The sequence below is a fragment of the Corylus avellana genome, chromosome 4, assembly GCF_965113065.1.
Source record: "Corylus avellana chromosome 4, dhCorAvel1.hap1.2, whole genome shotgun sequence".
In the NCBI taxonomy this organism is placed as follows: Eukaryota; Viridiplantae; Streptophyta; class Magnoliopsida; order Fagales; family Betulaceae; genus Corylus; species Corylus avellana.
In genome coordinates this window covers 1,161,679-1,177,912 of record NC_142493.1, presented here as the reverse complement: position 1 = coordinate 1,177,912, position 16,234 = coordinate 1,161,679, and the positions used below count along the sequence as shown (strand labels likewise).

The following is a 16,234-nucleotide window of genomic DNA, read 5'->3' as shown; positions in this document are numbered from 1 at the left end:
TGCCAAACACAACCATTACCGTGTGAGGCTAGTCCTGGTGATGTAGACTGCAATGCCTGAAAGTATATGAGGAAGACCCAAATGGATGATTGTGTGAAGACACCTCAAAAGATGGTGACACGATCCCAGACTCGCACAACAAAGTAGGTAGTCCTTGGAACTGTGATCGGTCGCACCTTGACTCCAATGGAGCGTAGTGCACCTGATATAGAGAAGATAGTCCCTGGAACTGCGACCGATACCCACTACCTCTGCGATTCAGCGCATGATCGAGCGCACAAGTCCCTGGAACTGCGACCGAGCCTGCGAACGAGCGCACATTCGAGCACACAAGTCCCTGGTAGTATGATCGATCACACTATACCTGCGATCGAGCGCACTCAGGGAAATTTATATTAACTTTCCGCTGTTATTTGCATTAAACCGAGTTAGTTTACTTCTTTTGCTAGGATTAGGGTTGTGGGAGCCCTAATTCCGTCCTTTACTAATACTAGGAGTCATGGGGCTATAAATATATGAGTATAGCCTCTTGAAAAGACAGTTTATGTTATTTGATCAGTTTTCTTTCAATAAGAATTACTCAAAGGAGTTTTCTTCATATTTTTCCTTGAAACCTTAGATAGACTCTATAGTTTTGAGAAGAATTCTCAGATCCTTGATAGACTCAAGATCTAAGAATTATTTATCCTTCTTCTTGTATTGTTTTACTTGCTTCCACTTAGTCAGGCTACATAAATTGGTATTAGAGCTCGGTCACTTCCCATGGCTCCAAACACAAGAGGAAGGAAGGGCAACTGCTTTGCAAGCTTGCACGACATGTATGAACGCAATGATTCAGTTCATGAAGAACATGAGGTGACACCGGGAAGGCGCAAGGAAGGGCAGTTTGCGGCTGTGAGGGATCACACCCAACTGGCCGACGCACGCTTCCATAACTGGCGTCTACGTTGACCCCCACCACGCGTGCCGGAGGAGGAAGACAAAGGCGACGACGGCTATGGATCTGCAAACCCTTTTGCGGAGCACCGAACATAGGGTCGTCGACCCCCTGTGCAAGTTCATGCTAATTGGTGGGAGAGCGGATTCAAACTCGAGATTCCAGAATCTCACGGGGGTATTCAACCCGAAGAATTCTTGGATTGGGCGGCGGCAGTTGAAGAGATTCTCGACTTCAAAGGGGTACCGGAAGATCAGCGAGTTTTGTTAGTCGCAACCAAGTTTCAAGGAAGGGCTGCGACATGGTGGCAGCAATTGAAGCAAGCTAGGGCACGAAAGGGCAAGAGAAAGCTCGACAATTGGGAGAAATTGTTGGGAAAGATGCGACTCGCCTTTTTTTCCCACAATTACCTCCGAACCATGTATCAACGGCTGCAAAATTGGAGTCAAGGTTCGAAGTCCGTGGATGAATACACGGAAGAGTTCTACAAATTATTGACACGAGTTGATTTGTCCGAATCGGAAGAACAAGTAGTGTCCCGGTATATTGAGGGTTTGCAACCACAAATTCAAGACACATTGAACCACTTTGACCCCGCCAAGGTGTCAGAGGCCCATCAAAGGGCGTTGCTAATTGAGAAGGCGTCGGCACAAAGTTCCTTGTTTTGCTTGCCCTTACTTGTGCCATCTACAAAACAAGGACCGTTCTTACTTTGCTTGCCGCTACTTGTGCCATCTACAAAGTAAGACCAGTTACCTTTTCTTTAACATCATTTGTCCATGTCCTTACTCTGCTTACCTCTACTTGTGCCATCTATAGAGTAAGGCCAATCCATATTTTGCTTACCCCTACTTGTGTCATCTACAAAACAATGACTGTTCTTACTTTGCTTGCCGCTACTTGGGCCATCTACAAATTAAGACCAATTATCTTTTCTTTAACATCATTTGTCCCTAATTTTACTTTGCTTGCCACTACTTGTGCCATCTATAAAGTAAGGCCGGGTTACCGTGCTTTTATCATCATTTTTATGCAATCATATGCTATGCATGCTTATGCTCATGTTCATCATTTTGTGCCATTTCCATCATGAAGCCAACCCTGCGGTAGGAGACTTGTCATCGCTACCGGGAACCGTCATGGTGTTTTCCATTATACATGAGGTCAGCTCTACGGTAGTGAGACGATACTTAATCACCACCGGAGTTAAACCCCGTTTTCGTTATGTATGGGCTAGCTCTACGGTAGTGAGACCATACTCAATCACTACCGGAGTTGAACGCCGTTTTCATATCAATGCTCATTCCATGTTCATGCTCATGTTAACAAACCTTGAACTCATATACTATCATAATTCATATCATGGAAATCATAGAATCATGTCATAAACCATGGGAACCATCCAAAGCTCATAATAATATAATCATCACATTATCTTACAAACCCATAAAGCTCATAGGAACATTTCATCAAACATTCATCCAACACATCTCATGAAACATCATCAATAGTCATAGTATCTCAAAACATCATACATCAATCGTTCAACCAAAACATCTTTTATACTTTAAAAATAGTATCTTTTTGTCTAGTAAGCAAAATACTTACCTTGTTCACTTGAATACCCTTCGGTGGACTCTTTTCTCAACCGCAATGCACCTAAGCATTTACATAATATACACATAATTAAGTTTTATTCTTAGCTTAACAACTCACACTCTATAAAGATACTTGAGCACTACAAGTATCACGCTCCATTAGTTAATGCATTAATTATCTAATAACTTAGTTACATTGAACTATGATTCTACATCATAATATATTAAATCACTAAATCTTGAGGCATATACTTAGACACTAGGTTAAGCATTACACTTAACCCTATAATTGTTATTCTCTTCTAAACCATTTAATCTAGCAATTTACCCCCAACTTTATAATTCTCATAACACATACAACAATCATTATGATTCTATTATGACATATTAGAACCTAAACCCTATAGTTATCAATTTCCATGAAACCTATGAAAACCTAGAATTAATTAACACTTTATATGTAATTAACCCATTCCAATAGCATTCCTAATGTTCACATACCTAAAGCCCCAAATTAATTCAAACCATATAAAATTAGGGTTTATGTTCATACTTTACCAATAGGTAAAATTAGAGTTTCAACCAATTAATTAAATAACCCGAAACTTGAACAATGCATAGCAATCCACTACACACAAAAACCTCAAGTTAATTTTAGGAATTAGGCTTCTAATTAAAATTCCCCAATTTTCTGACCTAATTAGAAATTCCCCAAATAAACATGCTTTCAAGCTTCTAATCTAATGGATAGAACAGAAAATCATAAGAGGAAGGTTAGAGATTTACCCTTCAACAATCTATGGTCAGAAATTCCATATTCATTTATCACTTTCGTCCTTCTTATTTTTCTTTCTTCTTCTTCTTCTTTTTCTTCTGGGCAGCAGCTCTCTCTCTCAGCCATGTGTGCGTGTGTGTGTGTAGATGAGGAGAAGAAAGGGAAGGGGAAGTGAGACGAAGGGAGAAGAAAGGGGGGGAGAAGAGCACATAAGTTTTAGGAGAAGGGAGAAGATAATGTTATCTTCTTCCATCCAACCACGGCCCGACACGTAGCACTAGTTAGATCTCCTTTTTATTTTAAAGTCATATCTTTTATAAATTACTATGTTACCCTACCTTATATTAATTCTATCTTTTTGTTCTCTTTAATTCCTCATACTACTTTTATTTATTCTAACCACAACTTATCATTACCATTAATCATTTACCATACTATAACTTATTATTACACTTTATTATTCTAATATCATTAGCCTATTTTATTTATTAATCGATTGTCACACTAACAATATTATTATTAATCAATCTTATCTCAATTATGATAAAGTCATTAGTATTATTATATCTATTATTCTAAATTATTCCATGCATTATTTATTCTACTAATTAATTCAAATTACTATGAGGTTACTAGTAATAAACTCAATTATTTTCTCGGGTCATACACTATACCTGCGATTGAGCGTACTTGGAAAAATTTATGTTAACGTTTCACTGTTATTTGCTTTAAACTGACTTAGTTTACTTATTTTGCTAGGATTAGGGTTGTGGGAGCCCTAATTCCGTTATTTACTAGTACTAGGAGTCTTGGGGCTATAAATATATGATTATAGCCTCTTGAAAAGACATTTTATGTTATTTGATCAGTTTTCTTTCAATAAAATGGACTGAAGAGGATCATGTTCTGTTAATGAGTTGGTCCACTCACACAATATTGTCTCCTGCATTAATGGTAGTTTCAATTCTGCCAATTAAATCCAAGTCGTCAACTCCTTATCTCTCCTCCATTAAATTCCTTCAACCAGAACGGAAACGAAATCTTCTTATTTCATTTGAAATGGAGCTAGTTAAGCAAAAAGATTGGATAAAGTTGTTCCATGTCTCATTGTTTTGACTACACCTTTCGGCGGCTCAGGTATTAGATTGAGGTGGAACTAGCAATACTAGAAATCTAACTCAAAATGAAATAAATATATCTGAAATAAGATTTTTCTAATTCGGACGTTTACTATGCCTAAACCCCTCGCAATATAAACCAGAAAATCTAGACCGAATTCTATATGAAGTTTACTTCTCTTTTTAGGAGTTCTCCAACTAGAACTAGGTCTTGTTGAAATCCTATTCCAACTAAAACAAGGTTTATTGAAGTCTATTTAAGGAGACTTGTAAGCATAATTTTTGAAGGAGATGAGAGGCGATATTTCGAGAGAAAAAAATAGTATTAGAGGGGATTAGAAGCTCGGCCATCCCCAGACCGGTCATGGGAGGTGGCAGCCACCACTTTTTTTTTTTTTTTTTTTTTTTTAAAAAAAATTTTAAAGTTTTTTATTTTTAATTATGTGTATGGACACGTATCGAGTTTTTTGGAGTGTTGACGTGGATTTTCGTCAAGTTTTTGGATGGTAAATAGACGGAGGTACTATCTTTATCTTTATCCATAACTGGTACTAGTTGTGATACAAAACAAAAACAAATGAACAAAAAATAAAGTCGTTAAAACACATGGGACAAAAAAAATATTTAAGCCTTGATATTATGTGGTTTAGTGTTATTTCACTGCTGCAGAATTTTTATTCTTTAATTTGCTGTATGATTGAGTTTAGTGATGATTGTTAATTTTTAAATTCCGCGTTATATTGTAAACACATATTCAACCCCTTTTTAATTGTTGTTTGGAGTATTATTTTATATTTTCACTAGAAGTATGACTTTTGTCTTATTTTTTATCTCTACAAGTAATATTGTTAGGTTCGGCAATGAGTTTACATCCACGGGGTTAACTCCGATCAATCCACTATAAACAACTTGTTACAATGGTGTTTACTCAAGTTATGCAAAACTTGAGTTAATACAACAATAGAATAATACAAAGGAAAAAAAAACATTTGTTTTAAACTAATATACACTTTCAGTGGTGTATTAAAACACTCTTTTTCTAACTCTCTATCAGGAGTATAACTGTAGCTCCTCTCAATTTTCTGGCTTCCCTTCAGGTGATCACCTATATATAGGAAAGAGAAATGCTTGGCTTTATTAAAAAAATATTTTTTTGGCTATTTTAATCCTAGGTGGCATGACCCATTTTTCAGAAATCTATTAATTTATTGTTTAAAATTTATTAATTTTAAAATGAATTATGACACCTAAAATTAAAATGGCAAAAAAATTGACTTTTTAATTAAGTGAAGCATTTATAGGAAATCATGAGCTCTTACTCAGCCTGACTCTGTGGCGCCGAATTCATTACTTGCATAACTCTTTTTGCTGCACTTGCCTTTGGATGAAGCCAGGAACTTCCGTGTAAGACTTCTCGCCGAAATGATTGACCAAAGAAATATAAATAAATTTTTGTGGAGCTTGCTCAATTTGTTTAATCAAAAACTTATCTTTACTTGGGGAACTAATTTGTCGGAAGCCAACAAATATAACTTCTAAAATTGTCATTAAATCTATGTTAAATCAGTAAGTTTATGTTAATAAGAGGTAGCTCAATCCACTGAAACTATATTTAATAAAAACTAAATTATTAATTCGAATTTCTTGTCTTTCTTGTGTTTACATTATGTAACCACCAAAAAAAATAAAATAATAAATAAATTAAATCCTCAAAGGCATGAATCGACTACTTTTTGCATCTGGCGGCCTTCGAGACCGTGGAGGACCTTATTGGCAATATGGGTAAAATTGGTAGTCTCTGTTTCTTCTTGAGTCAACAGCTAGGAAGTGGGAGCCGGAAGTTCCGTATCTTTTACAGGACATCGTCTCCGTGTTGGTGATTTCGTGGAGCTGCTATTCTGATCTAATAAAGGTTAGCCTTCTTATCCATTCATATAAACTATTCTCTCACTACTATTTGGATTTTGCGGTTTATGCTAAGGAAGTGACCCAGCCTGTTAGAGAATTTGTATGCGTTTTTTTCTTTTTTGATTGGGAAAAATTACAAAACTGAAGGCACATTGAGTGTTCAATTTGGCCGGGACTTGCGATATTCATTGTTAAACCTGTGCTGATCATTTTGAGCGAATCCAATATCGAGTGAATTTTTTTTTTTTTCTCTCACTTTTGTATCAAATGAAAGAACTTACGAAGGGATCAACTTACTCATTCGGTAAAACCTCTTCACCTCTGTAATAGAGATTTGGGTTAAAAGATTTCCATTCAAAATAACAAGGGTTAAATACTTTTTTTTCCCAAGGTTTAAAAACTTTATTTTTTGCCCCCTCATTTTCATTTTTGTACCACATATGTTACCTCAATAATGGCTAATTTCAGTTCAAAATTTGACGGAAATCAACTCAATACTCTTAAAAAATTGACACGTGTCCATACACGGATTACAAATAAAAAATAAACAAATTTTAAAGCTAAAATTATTAGAAAATTTCATAATTGAATAGGGGCTTATGGACATCCCTCTTGTGGGCGGCAAATTCGCATTGTCTTATAATCGTGATGATCAGTGTTAGTGAATAATTGATAGATTTTTACTTTCTCTTGATTGGGAAGAACAGTTTTTGGATGTAGTTCGGAGGAGACTTACTCGACTCTTGTCAAATCATTTTTCGTTGATGCTGGATTGTGGGGTTTCGAGTAGGAGAACTCGGTATTTCAAGTTTGAAAATATGTGGCTGATGTTTGAGGGCTTCATGTATAAAGTGAAAGTATGGTGGAAGTCTTATCACTTTCAGGGTTCCCCTAGTTTTGTTTTGTCTAGTTAGTTGAAGGCTTTGAAAGCTTAGAATGAAAATATCTTTGGCAAAGCAGGGAAGCGGAAAAAGGATTTAATAGATGGTATTCGAGAACTTGATGTCATTGCATAAGGGAGAACATTAATTGAGGAGGAAAAGGGTGAAAAATGAGGACTTTGCTAGGGATCTGGAGAGATTGCTTCTTTATGAAGAAGTGAACTGGAGGAAGAAATCTACGGCTCATTGGTTGAGAGAGGGAGATAAAATACAGAGGGAGAGAAATAACACTACGGTTTCGATAATTATGAATATCTCTTTATCTTCAGATCCTAAGGGAGCACATTGTGCTGTTTTATATGCAACTGTACTCAGAATAATATAGTTGGAGGCCAAAGCTGGGTGGTCTTTCTTTCCATTCCATTGGTGACGAGGAGGGTTCTTGGTTGGAAAGAGAGTTCGAGAAGAGTGAGGTTTTTGAGGTGGTCAAAACACTAAATGGTGATAAGGTTTCAGGTTCTGATGGGTCTTCTTTGGGCTTTTTTCAGACATGTTGGGAGGTCCTTAAAGGGGATATTATGGCAGTTTTCAGAGAGTTTCATGATCTAGGGAGTTTTGGAAGAGCTTTGACACTACTTTCATTCCTATCAGTCTAGTGGGTGGTGTTTGTAAAATAATATTTTAAGGATAAACGAAAAGGAAGCAATGATTTTCGGATATTTGGTAGTCTTAGTATTGGAAGGATTTGGTTCAAGTATCGTTGAATTCTAGTGGGAGAAAAAGGGGTGAAACCTTGAGAGAAGCAAATCTAGACAGTAAGTGAAGCAAGTTCCAAAGTCACTACCCTACGCAAGTTGGCACATATAATCCCTAGATGCCCTTTAAGAGGATATTATTATTTTTTTTTGAAATCAACTCATTCTCATTAGATAAAATCAAGAAGATGGAGCATGTTGCTCCATCAAAATAATATCTTGAATACAATCAGGAACCTGACTAATCCAAATCTGATTTATTTCAGCCATAGTTGCTTTTTTTGAAAGAACATGTGCCGCTTGATTCCCTTCCCTACGAATAAAATCCATACGCCATTGATGAAAACTCGTCAATTCAGCTTTAATATCTTCCACCATTAAGCCCAACCTGCTCCAATCTTCTCCCATAGAATATACCCCATCCACCACAAGCTGTGCGTCACTTTCAACGATCACCGAATGGAAGCCCATTGTGTGACATAGACGAATAGCCATCAAGACAGCCCCAGCTTCGGCCAGAGTTGGATCCAGATTACCCCTTATTGTCTTACATTGTGCTGCCTGTACCATCCCCCTTTCATCCCTCACCACTGCTCCATAACCCAGCCACCCTTTCATTTTATTCATCGAAGCATCGCAATTCACTTTCATCCACCCACCATCAGGAACAGACCAGCGCTGCTGTCTTGGGTGTGCAGATCGAAAGTGTTTTGCCTCCTGCTGTCCCGACGCCGCAGCAAACTCCTCGATTGCTTTTGTAGTCTGCTGCACAAGAATATTAGGGTGTACAAAAAAGCCCCCATGCACCACTTCGTTACGCCTCAACCAGAGGCGGCGAGCGATCCCTGCAAATTGAACTATCTCCTCCATAGAGCATTTATCAAAAACATACTCAACAATCTGCAAAAAACCTGCACCCGAAGCTGCACTCTTTTGTAATTGCTTGGGTCCCACACACCACACATCTTGAGCAGCAGCACATTGCCAAAGGGTATGACAAGCAGTTTCCTCTTCTATTCCACATATAGGACATAAGTGATCTTCAACTATCTTCCGCCGATATAAATTCTGCTTGGTTGGTAAACTTTCATGACAAGCTCGCCAAAGAAAATTCTTCTCTACATTAGGAATTTTCAGTTCCCATATCTGCCTCCACACCGTACTAACTCCCCTGTGAGAAGAACTTTCGGCTACCTCTAAGGCTTCTAGCTCCCTTTGAATATAGTATGCACTCTTCACCGAAAAGAGTCCATTTTTTGTTCCCCTCCATATGCATACGTCATCACCTGAGGAGGCGCTAACCGGAATGGACAGAATGAGCTGGACATCCTCCTTAAAAAAGAGAGTTTCCAGCAAAGGGAGCTTCCACCATCGTGTGTCCTCATCTATAAGTGCAGCAACAGTAGCATTTGTGTCCAGCAAAGTTGGCCTTGATTGTACCATAAAAGTCGAGGGCCGGGGCAGCCATTTGTCCTTCCAAATTCGAACCTTCGACCCATTCCCAATCCGTCATATCAAGCCCTCTTTGAGTAAGCTACATGAGTGATGGATGCTTCGCCATGCAAAAGAGGGTCGGTTACCAAGCGTGGAATCTAGGAGATTACGCCCCTTATAATATTTAGCTTCCATAATTTGGGCAAGGAAGCTATTTGGCGAGTGCCATAGTCGCCATGCTTGTTTTGCCAAGAGAGCTATATTGAAACTCTGAAGATCACGGAATCCCATCGCTCCATCCTTCTTCGACCTCCCCATACGACTCCAACTCATCCAATGCACCCTTTTTTGGTCTTGATGCCCCCACCAAAAATTTTGCATAAGAGAATTTATCTCCATACACAAAGATTTTGGTAGAAGAAAGACGCTTATATCATATGTTGGAATTGCTTGAATGACTGCCTTTAACAAGATTTCCTTTCCCGCTTGGGAGAGGAATTTTAGCTTCCAATCTTGCAATCTCTTCCATACCTTGTCTTTAATACTCTTGAAAGCCGCCATTCTAGAGCGTCCCACCAAGGCCGGTAAGCCTAAGTAGGTATCATACCGTTGCGTTACCGAAATCCCAGCCACTTCTACAGTCTTCTTCTTCTCCTCATGAGAAGTATTATTGCTAAAGAAAATAGCCGTTTTGTTGCAATTCAGCCGCTGACCCGATGCCTCTTCATATCTCTGTAAAAGCTGGGTTAAATGATTTATGAAACCAAGATTTTTAGGTCACGAGCATAATTCATGCATAATCATTCAATGCATCCTTATCAAGGTTCTAAGAACGTTGCATTACATCAAGGTTAAAGAAGTTTAAGTGACTCTTTGAAGACTATCAAGGTAAGTTTTGTCCCTTAACCGTTCTAAAAGTAATTTCCTTATATGTTTTTAATTAATCATTTGTTATTGCTTTAATTACTCTTATTTATCAAAAAAAAAAAAAAAAATTGCTTTAATTACTCTTATGTACATGCAATGATTTATGCTACATGAAATGTTTTCCTAAAGATATTTTTAATTGAAAAGTATTTTATGTCACTCAACCCTTTTGGGTACAATGTTCTATTTTTTTAGAAAGTTTCAAAAAATGGAATTTTCTATTTCAGGAAAGGTTCCTTTTATATAAAGTTTTAAATAACGAAAGTTCAAAGATAAGATAAGTTTTAAGAGAAAACTCTCCTAAATATTGCCTTAAGAGATTACAAAAGAAAATAGAAAAAGAGAAAACTTTTGATTATAAGATGAGGGCCTCAAGAGATTCAAAGAAAAGATAGCATTGTATTGGCACTGAGATGGGAGTGCACCACACTAAAATACATTCTCATGAAGGTCTGGCCTATCACAATGTTTTGCCACACTGAGCGCATCTTTGTTAATTAGGTGGTTCAGATTTACTCACCTCATAGCCATGGGTATGAGAAGGGGTCTTTCAGGATTACACACAACCCTAGTATACAGGGCGGAATTGTGCACATAGGCCATACTAAGAGAAAGTTTAAGTAATTATATCTCTATGTTTAAAAGAAGTAAATTTGCTTTAAGGTGATTTTTACTGGGAAATGAATATATATATCTATATATAAATGTTAAGAAGTAATAACTATGCTTTCATGTGATTTTAAAAAAGAAAGTGTTTTTTTTTTTTTAAAATGAAATAACCCAATTGTTTTCAAGGTTGGAGATTTTTCTCTTTTTGTTTTGTTTTTAGGTTATGACTTATGAGCATGAAGTCATAGGAGGTCGGGATGGGAACATAGGAGATTAGCAGAGTCCAATATGAAAATCTTATTTTTAAATAAGTGCAGTTAAACAAGAAAAGTTTTAAAATTTACGGATATGCAATAAGTGTCGTTCGGTTTAGAACTATTTTTTACCAAGCCTTTTCGCATTAAATGACAATTTTCACTTGATTTTATTTTCACTATCAAGCATTTATTTCCACATTTAGTTAATTGCTTTGGTAGACCTTGTAACTCTTTGCATCTATGAGAGACTAAGATGACGAACCTAGCTCTAACAGGCCGGGGTGTTACAATTTTTCCTGATGGCTACTAAAGTTGATTGTGGAGATTTTCCTGATATTTTCAATGTCATTCACCATGACTCATTTCGACTTAAGACTTGAAAGCTAATTTTTATTGATGTAAAGAACGACTTGGCTTGAAATGCATGTGCTTGAACAAAACCAAATCAATTGGAAAAAATAGGCTTTTACATTAGTACTATTTTTAGTGAAAATACTTCACAATTGAATGCCTGCTCTATCACTAGATTAAAAAATGTAAAGGATTTTTTTTAAAAAAAAACATAAGGCAATGAGTGAATAGATCTTCATTGATTAAAAAACTAAGGTCATGCCTAAAGGCCTAAAGTCCTTTTCTCAGATTGTGAAAAACATTAGCTGTGTGATTTCATGTACTAATATTTCTCTGGAAAATAGTTGACTTCTTTTGGCTAACTGTACCCTCGTTGGTGTTGTTGCCTAAATTAATCTTTACTGATATAAATTGTAGACTCATTCTTCATTTTCTTTTTCTTTTGATTCTTTGTCAATGATCTAAATTGTGAACTCATTCTTCATTTTCTTTTTCTTTTGGTTTTTTGTCAATGTTTTAAATTTTTCTTGCTGTAACTCAGATATGTTGGAGGCAGCAGCTTCTGCAGCAGCAGTTGAGTTGTACAAAGATGGGAGAGGGCTTGTAAGTTGCATAAGTAGCCAAATTAATTATGCGAATAATCTGGAAAGCAACTATAACAGGTTAATAAAGGAAACAGACAAGTTGTGTGCTAGGAGGGATGATATGGTGGCTGAAGCAAACAAAGACAAGACAAAGGAGGTCACTAAAAAATGCGAATATTGGATTTCTAGGGTCATACAGATCAAAGAAGAGGTGCAAGAACTGGAAGCCAAGTACAAGAAAGAAAACAGGAAAGGAAAGAAAATATTAGGTCAGCGTTCATGTTCAAAACTTAGCAAAAGCATGGCAAAGAAGTGTGAAGAACTACACAATCTTTGGTTAGAGGGAAACTTTGAGACAGGAGTACTAGTTGAGAAATTGCCAGAGCCTGTGAGAACTATGCATGCACCCAAAACAGAAGACAAGTCATCACTTCACTGGGCTATCAAAGAAATATTGGATCTTCTAAGAGATAGGAATATAAGAAGGATTGGACTTTGGGGAATGCCTGGAATCGGGAAAACAAACATAATGAAGAGCTTGAATGATAATAAAGATATTGCTAAAATGTTTGATATTGTCATTTGTGTAAAGGTATCAAAGAATTGGAGCATAAAAATGTTGCAAGATGTTATTACACAAAGGCTAAAATTGAATGTGGAAGGCATCACTAGCCCTGATGAAATTGCTTGGAGAATATCTAAGGAGTTGGAATGCAAAAGATATCTGCTTCTTTTGGATGAAGTTTGGGACATTCTTGATCTACAAGTAATAGGAATCCCTGAAAATGAAAAAGATAGCAAAGTGGTATTGGCGACTAGATATCGTGACATTTGCTTTGATATGGAAACTGATGAGCAAATTAAGTTGAGATGGTTGTCTGAAGTTGAAGCATATAAAATGTTCAAAGAAAAAGTGGGCCGAAATATGAATCTTCCAGGTATTGAACCAATAGCCAAGTTAGTTGCTAGTGAATGTGCTGGTTTGCCCCTCTTGATAGACAGGGTAGCAAGAGCTTTCAGAAAGAAGGATAACTTTGAGCTGTGGAGTGATGGACTTAGGAGTTTGCGGAGATGGCCCAGTATTGAAGTACAAGGCATGGATGAGTCAATTGAATTCTTAAAGTTTTGTTATGAAGATTTAAATTGTGATGATAGAAAGTTTTGCTTTCTGTACAGTGCACTATATCCTGAAGACTTTGAAATATATATAGATTATTTGTTGGAATGTTGGAGAGCTGAAGGTTTTATTCATGATGCAAATAAGTTTAGAGTTGCACGTGAAAAAGGGCATACAATACTGCATGACCTTATCAACGTGTCTTTGCTAGAGAGGAGTGACAGGATGAATTATGTAAGGATGAACAAAGTGCTGCGGAATATGGCCCTTCAAATTTCTTCTGGAAGCAATAATTTTAAAGTTTTGGTCAGAACCCCTCAGGAGCAGCAACAACCCCCCAATGAGGTAGAATGGCAACATGCAAATCGAATCTCTTTGATGGATAATGAATTGTGCTTTTTACCAGAAATGCCAAATTGCAAGAATCTTTCAACATTGTTACTACAGAGAAATCGGGATTTAACATTAATTCCTGAATCATTCTTTGGACTCATGCAAAATCTACGAGTCTTAGACTTGCAGGGCACTGGAATTGCATCATTACCATCATCTATATCTTGCTTCATGTGTCTCAGAGCGCTCTATCGAAATGCTTGTGTTAATTTGATGAAACTCACATTTAATATTAAAGAGCTTATGCATCTTGAGGTACTTGACATTCGAAATACTGGGATTAATTATTTGTCGATTCAAATTGGATGTTTGACTCAGTTGAAATGTTTACGTATGTCATTGTCAAATTTTGGCATGGGACAGTCAAGGGGTGTGGAGTTTCGTCGAAATGTTTTATCTAAACTTTCTTTATTGGAAGAAGTAAGAATTGATGTAGATCCAAATAATCAAAGGTGGGAGGAGGTTGTAAAAGCCATTATTGAGGAGGTGGCTACCTTGACACATTTGACTTCACTTTCGATTTGTTTTCCTAGCATGGACTGTCTTGGGTTTTTCATCTCAACGAGTCCTTCATGGAAGGATCTCTACTTCACATTCCAATTTTCTGTTGGTCACCATGACTGAACCAAGTATCAAATTCTGACTATTTTGAATATCAAATCAGGAGGTGTTTGAAGTTTGTAAATGGTGAAGGTGTACATCCTGCAATTTCAGAGGTTCTTGCAGAATCTGATGCATTTGAATTGATCAGCCACAAGGGAGCTTCAAAACTATCAGATTTTGATATCAAGAGTATCAACAGGATGCGCGGTTGCTTGATTGAAGGATGCAATGAAATTGAAACTATTGTTGATGGTGATAGTTTACACTTCAATAGTTCACAAGAAAGTGCATTGGAATGCTTAGAAGTGATGTACATAAATAATGTCCCAAAATTAGCAAGCATTTGGGAAGGACCTGTTCATGCTGGAAGCCTAGCTCGACTAAAAACTCTGACTTTATGCAAATGTCTGAGTTTAAAGATGATCTTCTCCAATGGCATGATTGCTCAACTCTCTGAACTTCAAAACTTAAAAGTTGATGAGTGTCCTGAAGTCGAAGAGATAATTATGGAGTCTGAAAACAGGGGGTTGGAACCTGATGTGCTTCCAAGTTTGAAGACACTAGTACTTCTTGATCTTCCAAAAGTAAGAAGCATTTGGATTAATGACTCAATAAAGTGGTCATCTTTGAAGAAGATTGAGATATCTATGTGTCAGTTATTGAAAAAATTGCCCTTCAACAATAAGAATGCAATCAATTTGGAATGTATTGAAGTCCAACAATCATGGTGGGATGCATTAGAATGGAAAGAAGAAGCCATTGAAGAAAGACTACGATCTATGTGCAGCTTCAACTAGTGGTTTTGGCTTTCATCCTTCTCGACAGCCCTTCATTCCTGTAAGCTGGTGGCAAGAACGTTTGCTTCATTAATTTCCAGTTTGTAAGATTTAAGACCCTTGTGTTCTTTTCTTTTTAAAGACAACATATGATGCAGAGTCTAAAATGCCTTTTATCTTGATCTATGTGATTGTATAATATTTGTAATTGCAGGATTTTGAGTGTTTGAAATCTTAACTTACCAGTATTTATGATTGTTGCCCCAATCTTGGATCATTAGTGATCATGCTTGTCTTAAATCTTTGATGATTAATTTTGTAAATTTCCTTATTCTAGTTAAGAAAGTAGCTAGTCTTGCATAACTTAGTTGACTTTTTAAATAGCCAAACCTACTCTTTTAAGTCTTTTACTCTTTTCTTTTAAAAATATTATTTTTCATATTCATTTATCACTCATTTCATATCGGCTGATGTGGCATGCTTTAAGTTGCAATCTTTTCATTTTTGTTTTTGTTTGTTTGTTTTTGTTTTTGTTTTTTTTTTTTTTTTTTAAGTGTAGCTAACGTGAAAAATCGAAACACACCTCGTTGGTGTAAAATATATGAGATAAATGGTTACTTTTGTTTAATTACACAATTTACACTTATCAAAAATAAATAAATTACACTTCATCTACTCGGAGTTTAGAATTATTTTCACCCATTAAGTTGTTTAAAAGATTGTACATTATGACTTGAAATCAGATTTTTTATTTTTTAAAAAAATCCAAATTCTTAAAATTTGTATTTGTAGTCGAGTATGATATTAATGACATTATAGTTTGACTACATTCAACTCATGTATGGAAAATAAATGTAATTAATTAAACTCGGGGTGGATGAAGTGCAATTTTATCCACGTGGGTGAAGTGTAATTGCCTTTTTCTTTTTTTTTTTTTTCTTCTTCTGAATTTAGCATGTTTTGTAATTGAAGCACATAAAATTGTTGTTTAATTGAACATTAAAGCACTTGTGCTTGCAAATTGGCCTTTTATTTTCCAATTACACTCTCAGAGGTATGATGCGGCCGATTTTGTGTTGTGAACTTGTGATATATGCTATAAACATAGTCCCTAGGTTTTCAATAAGACAAAAATAAAATCACTTCCTCAATTTTCATCACTTAAAAAATTAATCAATCCATCAACTTTTTTGTCCAAATTGTTAACAGAG

The 16,234-nt window shown here is 36.4% G+C and overlaps 1 protein-coding gene across 1 annotated transcript; it reads left to right on the top strand.

The window, feature by feature from the left end:
• The first annotated feature begins 6,258 nt into the window (after positions 1-6,258).
• Positions 6,259-15,294, top strand: LOC132180081 (putative disease resistance protein At4g27220). Its single transcript, XM_059592926.2, is given in 3 exon segments — positions 6,259-6,340; positions 12,092-14,281; positions 14,284-15,294. Coding segments are annotated over 2 exon segments (2,949 nt in total). The 5' UTR covers positions 6,259-6,340; positions 12,092-12,093; the 3' UTR covers positions 15,045-15,294.
• Positions 15,295-16,234: the final 940 nt, after the last annotated feature.